General features: G+C 40.4%; 1 protein-coding gene across 1 annotated transcript; it reads right to left on the bottom strand.

Annotated features, from left to right (window-relative positions):
* Positions 1-425: 425 nt before the first annotated feature.
* On the bottom strand, positions 426-7,476 carry LOC137789155 (dedicator of cytokinesis protein 2-like; the record flags this gene model as incomplete). Its single annotated transcript, XM_068582424.1, has 12 exons — positions 7,242-7,476; positions 5,047-5,130; positions 4,498-4,538; positions 4,348-4,403; positions 4,169-4,265; positions 3,939-4,087; positions 3,561-3,696; positions 2,700-2,857; positions 1,431-1,512; positions 1,048-1,183; positions 647-722; positions 426-502 (listed from the first exon to the last, which is right to left on the bottom strand). Coding segments are annotated over exons 1-12 (1,135 nt in total), but the record flags the coding sequence as incomplete, so codon positions are not given.
* Between the last annotated feature and the right edge of the window lie 317 nt (positions 7,477-7,793).

The raw sequence follows: 7,793 nt of genomic DNA, 5'->3' as shown, positions 1-7,793 counted from the left end.
AGTTTCTCCTTTCATATCTGGGTTACGCCCAGGGTTTTCAGGAGCGAGAGGAAAGATAAAGGCTGAGTGAGATGAGCGTGTAGTCCAAAAACGTCTATGGGGAACAAGACAGTGTCACCCATATGGGCTGTCAAAGTCAGCCGTAAACATGAGGTAGCGGGCAGCGAGACTGAAGGCGAGTGAGGGAGAAATAATGGGTAAGTAATATGAAGACATCGGCTGGAGGGTGCATGCCATCCATCAGGATAATATCCATCATATTTACCCACGGAGCAGAGAGAAAAGGTGAGGTGGTGATGAGAAATAGCCATTTTTGTCTACAATTGACTGCAGCATACACAGTCCAGTGGGAACCCGTAGCGCACACAAGACCAGTGACTTTAAGACACATGGATTACACACGAGGAAACAGAGAGAAGCCAAACCTTGTCCACCACTATCTCCTCGCGAAGCTGTCACTTTGTTCAGCAAGGAGTGGAGAAAGTCATTCTCTGCAACTACCCTGGAGCACAAAAACACACTTCAGGAATACACCAAAACTGTTTGATCTTTAAATCGTGCAGAGGCTAGAAACAAACAAAATGGCCATATCGCTATTCAATAACAAGAGGATTTGTGAGGAATAGAGAAGGAAAATGTGACATACGGGAAGAAAGGGATGAAAAACTGTTTCTCCTCATCGCATTCGATCTTCCCTTTGATGAGATCACTAATGTCCATCACTGCCAAGAAAAGGAAAACAAATGTGTCGGTGATAACAAAATCAAAGAAAATGGGACATTTCTGAGGTGACTGTGACTGTACTGATTTACATCAGTCAGCAAAGATAGACTCTTTGAACATTTGGATTGAAATCTCACAAACTAGTCCAGCAAACACCCCAATAGCTCTCTGCAGTGGTTGATTAAGGACCAACTTTTTTAAAAACCGTATGAGCGACAATAATATGAGGATAATGAAAAAGTTAGGCACTGGAACAAGGCAACTGAGGATAATAATAAGATGTCACACATTGCTTGAAAATTGTATTGTCTGATCTTCAAGTACCTGCCACTCCGAACGGCCGCCTCAGGCCTTGAGTGCCTTTCTTGTTGTGTGTCTCTTTCAGGTCCATTCTGCCCACTCTCACTATCTGACAGATCAGGTAAATCTTCTCTCTGCACAGGTCCTTGTTCCCCAGGTCCTGGTAGAGACAAACAGAAAGGAGAACTGAGAAAGAAGAAAGCAAAACAATAAGTATTTGGTGGAAGTGGAAATAAGAGATACAAGGATGCAAAGACGGAGGAAAGAGGAGTTGGGGAACATCAGGTTAAGTGGGAAAGAACATTTAAAAACAATGCAATCTCCTAAGAGGAGATGAAGCTATTTATACAGTGCCGTGTCTGCGGTGCTGAGAAACAGTGTGACAGTGCCCTCCTGTGGTTACTTACTGTAAAGACAACCTTCAGGTTGTTGAGCATGTCAATCTCCTTTGGGAATCCTTTACTGCCCCAACGTACCAAATAGTTTTCACTGCACAAAGCATGGAAAACAGTTGTTTTTACTGTTCTGCAAAGCTATACTACACAATAGTTTAATATACAGCCACACAACACATATCATTTGAAGTTGGAATAAAGATGGTCTCCTTCCCCTTGACTGAACTTTGCAGAGTCACTCTTCTTGAAAAGATTAAAATAAAATTATGTTTTGGGGATGAAAATGTCCATCTCCAGGACCTGATGAAACAAAAGGTAGAGAAAATAACTTGGTCCATTCCAAGACTGAGCGAGTGCTCGGTCGAGATAAAGCTGGACTGTTTGCCCCCCTCATCTTTATATTTAATAACATTCTGTTATTGCGTTATATACAATAAACTGAATTTAATTCTCTTTGTCAAAGATGGCAGATCACCACTGTCTGGTGTACAAGGGCATGCTATACAGTACCAGTATACTAGTATACTGGTGACATTACATGGTTTCTGGGAATAGACTAAAGTGCAAAAAATACAACCCCTCTATCCCCAATAGCCTTTTTTTGTGACACACAAACATGTACCAGATACTGACAGCGGGATAAATAGAAAGAAAGACAGCAAGACAGACCCACAGAGGTACAGCGGGGTGGACCAATAAACCAAGCACAACAAGAACAAATAAGACAGAATAAACCACAAAGCTGGAGGCAATCGGCAGTGGATATATTTGAAGAAAACATCGATCGATCCAGATCTATTTTGATACTCCCAGCTGCAGTGCTGAGACTTAGATATAAACAGTATGACAGTGAGTGACAGACCTTAGCATTAGCGCTGTCATGCACCACGTAGCACTGCCAGTCAGTATCTGCTGCCCTATAATTTTTGTTGTCTGTATTCTTATTTTTGGTATCCCATTATTCTAATCTCGTGGGGTTCAACAATAGAGGAAAAAACAGATGAGGAAGAAAGAGGGGAGGTATACAGAGCAATGGGGTTGAGGTTATAAAATAATCTGAATTTTGAATTAAATCTGCCGGACTTCAACCTAACATCAGTTTGTTATTTTAAGCCTAACAGGCATATTTAAATTGTCACAAGAATCTGGGCGTTCAAATCTTCAAATCAACCTGAAAACAACAATACACTGAAAAGAAAACATCAATTTGTTATAAAACACATTTTGAAGCTCACTGAATGAGGGTGGGCACTAAATCTAAGAGAGAAGGACTAGTGACACCTGATGATGGTCTGTTTGACAGGGTCATAGAGGGACATGAAGAGCTCCGAGTCCTCTCCGATGCGACAAACAAAGTTCCGGACAAAGACGTAGAGGCTGTGAGTGGGGGAAGACTGGATTCGTGCTGAGATCCCACTGTGGTCCGTCTGGATGTTGGACTGCAGAAAAGGACATTAGTTGAAGAAGGTTAATTTGGTACAAAGGTTTAAGAGGATAAAATGACAGTGAAAAGTGTTCATTTCAAGGTACTGAGAAATCTGGTTGGCTGGGTTATAAATGCATAGTTGGTTACTTCATTCTGGGCTCTAACAGCTGGTCCAGATTGTCGGCTTGTAAGGGATAAGATAATAGAGTACGTTCTCTTCATACTAATGAATAAATGTAAAATATGCTGTATGGAGATGAAATTAAGTCAAACCAATTTGAATGAAAGTGAAATCTTAATTAGGCTAGACTGGCAGATATGATTGGCAAGTAAATTCGGTGGCTTTTTCATGCAGATAAAGTTTCATTACTACATTTCATAACTACTTTCTTAAAAGAAAAATAAATGAAATGAACAAATTTGCAATTTCACCTATTCAATCTAATATCTATTTAATATATATCTAGTTCACAATAGCTTTTCTATTTTTGTAACAGTTTCCCATGGTACAGATGTCTCTTGGAAGTCTAGTGCAGTCAAAGCACAGCAATATGAAAGACGTTGCCAAATTAATTATATTATAATTGCAACATCTGCCATCACATTCACCCATGAGATTATCTCTCTGTCCCATGAAACGTTACGTGTGGCACTTTGCCTCCTGGGTTCTGATTTTTCTGTTCCCCACTGCAATGCCCTCTCATCTTTTGCCTTACCTGCTCCTCTTTGATGCGCTCATTAATCTTAGCTGTGGCCTCCTCGTGGGCCCGAAACAGACTGATGACACTCGCCCGTTCTGGGTCTAAGATGTTACCATTGTCATCCCGGACCACCTGGTCCAGCTCCAGGATCCTGTAGTGGAAAGCAGGAGACATGGCCCGGGTGAGGATTGATTGAAGACATGCAAACGACGGAGGACAAAAAAAGGCAATGAGTTGAGATGGAAATGCTGGAGGAAAGAGTACATAGGAAGGATGTGAGGATGAAGGAAGCAAAGAGGAATGCCATATAAAAGGAGAAGATGCTGGAATGTATTAGAAAGATGTGAACAGAGACTACTGTGAATGAGGGATTTAGTTTTTAAGCAGACATACTTGTTGCCATAGTCAATCTTTGACGTGACTTTCTGCTTGAGCTCCTTGAATTCATCACTGGGCAGAGTGCCAGACAAGAGCTGGGAACGCCACTCCATTAGCTCACACATCAGCCTCTGGACCTGCTTCACACGCTTCAGTTTATTGGCCTGGACAGAAAGATGTATAGTGTTACACTCAAACATACACACATGCACATACAGGGTTTTTTTCTTGTTTGTTTTTTTTACCACAAAGAGTTGCTTCCATATGCTTCCCCACTCCCGCAATGTGGTGGTAACCTCCTTAACCAAGGGCATCTCTGCAGACATCACAAGCTCCTGATCTCTGTAGTCGCACACACAGACCAAAGAAAACATAAGGTCAAAAAACCTTTGGAGCCAGATAAAGACTTTTTCAATACACTCACCCTTGTTTTTCAATGACGACCTCCTTGAGATGAACAAAACTGGCAGGGAACACTCCCTGCATGGGGGAGATCAGGGGAAAACATGTATCAGTTGTCAAAATCAATGTGATGTGCTGTCTGGTGTCTGAAAACAGGATAGCGAGATCTTACCCGCTGGGCACTGTTCCTAACCAAGTAGCCTCTGTACCATCCTGAAAGACAAATTGACTGTCACCTTACTTCTATTTTGACAAGTATACATGTGCAGGCCTGGGGTGTTTACATTGAAATGTGGACTTGTCTAGATCATATGTTGATGGACTGAAACTTAGTGCAAAACTAACTGGTGCAATAATCATAATCAAGTTATTTATCATGCAACACAAGGCAAGGTCTATTCAAATGGTATAACATCAGATTGTGAAATACATGAAATAGGAGTGACAAGAAATACAGACAGACATAGTTTAACTAAGTATTGTTTAAGAAAAATATGATATAAGTAGTCACCAACTTGCGTTATTTTTGACAATATCTTTCATTTTGGTTGAGGCAGCTGGTTAATAATGGATGACCACGTTTTAGCCACATATAAAAATGCAACATATGAACACCCCCTGAATGTTTTATGAGAAACATGTGAACAAACCACATTGAAAGGTTATGAACAACATAAGTGATACTTGTAATACTATTGTGTATGTTTTGAGATATTCTCACCATCGCACACCTCCTGGACTTGAACCGCATCGCCGACCTCGAGAGAAAGTTGCTTCTCTCCGTTGCCGACAAAATTCCACTTAACTACAGAAGAAATAAATATGTCTGATGAGGGGTGAAGTTGACAGGCCGCTGTTTAATGGAACTCTTCCCAAGCGGACAAAAAGCGACTGAGCAGAGCCAATACGATGTGATAAATGTCAGCAGGGCAGGAAGCTAACGCTAACTTGGTGGGTGAGGAGTGTCGTGTTTGCACATAAGACGTGAGAACAAACTGCTCTTAATTGTTACTCATTATTCTTCGGCCCCTTCATGACGTCCCCCCAATACACAGCCCCGTCACAGGTTGTGCTTCCCACCTGAATCCGCCCCTGGGTCCTAAGTCCCTACTCATTACAAACATAATTAACGTTAGTGAACGTCACTATACCAACATACATTTATAACAAATACCACAAGGAGCAGCAGTGAGCAAGCGCCCTTATCTAACTGACATAAGGTCATGACCGGTCACAAAGAAGGAGAAACACTGACGTGATCAGTGGAAGAAGAAAGCTATTCCTCGTCTAAGATGAATATAAGTTGATACTAGTTCATTTCAAGCCAAAGTGAAGCGTGGATCACCTGTCACCACCAGATCCAACTAACCAGTAAGTTTATTCCTGCATATTCTTACTGACAATCTCTTCAAAATCAATTTAAAACTAATAAGCAATACAATCTATTATGATAAAATCAATTAAGATAAAAGTCAATTCATGAAAAACAAATTTAATAAAATATACACACACAAAAACGGAATAGATCATAATTGTACGAATTACAATTGACATTAGTTAACCTAAAAATGGTTCTGCAGACAGTAATGAAAAAGCTGTACTTGTCATTAGCAGCTGTAGATCTACTGCATAATTGAGTACAAGCAGCAGTGGTGGTAACAGTGGTGGTGTTTGCATCAGAAATAAGCAACGCAGCAGCATGACATGCAGAGCAAAAGAGTGGGCAGAGTTTTAGCAGTAACGAGCAGCACGCTGCCTCCATGCAAAGAGTGCATTAATATTAGCTTGTTATAAATATGCGTCATAGTGAAGCTCTGATAGTCTGCACGAGCTCACAGGCTTGCTTTGCTTCTTCCTATATTTTATGGCTGAGGAAAACTACCACTTATACACAAAATGAAGGTTAATAATTCTGACTGTATAAGAAAAGATTATATCTGGACCAATACTTCATTTGAAATACATATTTTTTTCAAAATAAAAACATAAGTGTGCGTATACAGTTCATAACAATATGTGTTTTGACAGCATTTCTATGTACGACTTCAAAGAGAATATGTCCCTCCTTCCTTCACTTCCTGTGTTGTAGTTTTACACATACCAGGAAGACATTCAGCCTAGATACTGTAGATAAACAACACTTCATTAAGTAATCTTATTCGTGATTGATTACAAATTTAAGATAAATACATTTCCATTTTCAACGTCAATCTCAAGATATAAAGCGGAAGAAAGAATTAATGACTTCATTATTGTCTTCATTCACTTCCAATATAAACTGTACGCCGAACTGATGAATCAATACATCTTCTGCAACAAGCCAGTGATCCACTGCTATTACATTCTGTATTTGAAGTCAGAAATCAGTATTCTTGTTAAAGTTCTGTCTGTCTTGCATATCTAACGGAAACACATGCTGATCAGCTCAGCCATATTCAACCCACATGCCAGATAAACTACAGATTGTAGTGAGAAGTTGAGCTTTACCCATCTGCTGCCAAAAGCAATCTCTCTACACTTAAACATGTCATTGTCTTGCTTCTGTATTCATGATCTGCGCAGTGTAATGCATTAGGATTGCCTACTAACTGCCACTCATTTCTCTATCAGTATAGGATGGTTTGCCACTGTATATCTGATTTCATCCAACCAACAATCCACATGTTTTGTTGCATTGAAGGTAATTGGTGAATATGCTTTAAGGATTTAAGTTTTTTTGTGGCAATTACAAGTGACGTCTATCCTAAAGTTCTATAAGGCGGTTAGCACCTGCTCACATCCTGTTAAGCAGGAAATGATGGGCATCTATTTCTCTTATTCTTATTCATAGCACGAGTAAATAGGGAGGCACTATAGAAACATGTATGTGCTTGTACACATACAAAGACACAGACAAGTGAGCTCATACTGACTTACCTACACCATACCGCTCCGTGGTGGTCCTCGTCCAGGGAGCCATGATCGCATGTAGGCCTACTTTCTATTAAAAGTCTTGTCTTTTCGATTCACCTCCTAGTCGTCCTCCCTCTCTCTAACTCTCTGTTTTTTGAGTGCCTGCTCAACTTTACTTTACTTCTGTATTTTTCTTTTTACTTTAAAAGAAAGCAGCAGGCCCATCCCCCTTTGCCTCTCTTCCTCTTCTGTCTCTCTTCTCTTCCTGACATCAAGCCGTTAAGGGGAAGTGAGTGAGTGCGACAAGGTGGAGTCCTGTCGAGCCCACATGCCTGCGCAGTGTGTGAAGTCTCCCTTTTGCTCACTTATCTATATTATAATTGAATGGAAAAGATTTTTCTTGTTACACGTTGAACAGTGATGTAAACAGCATGCAAGTTATATTTGTGATCCATTCTCAAATCTGATAAAAATGAGTACTGCACAGTGTACAAAGTCTGTGAACGGAAGATAACTTCAATCGATAGTTTACTGGCTCACACTGTGTGCCCTCATATCTTCTCTTTATATGTCATC

The sequence above is a fragment of the Clinocottus analis genome, unplaced genomic scaffold (genome assembly GCF_023055335.1).
Source record: "Clinocottus analis isolate CAN_PGR_092001 unplaced genomic scaffold, fCliAna1.0.p SCAF_181, whole genome shotgun sequence".
Lineage (NCBI taxonomy): Eukaryota > Metazoa > Chordata > Actinopteri > Perciformes > Cottidae > Clinocottus > Clinocottus analis.
Note: the sequence above shows the minus strand (reverse complement) of the source record. Positions and strands in the feature narration are given on the sequence as shown.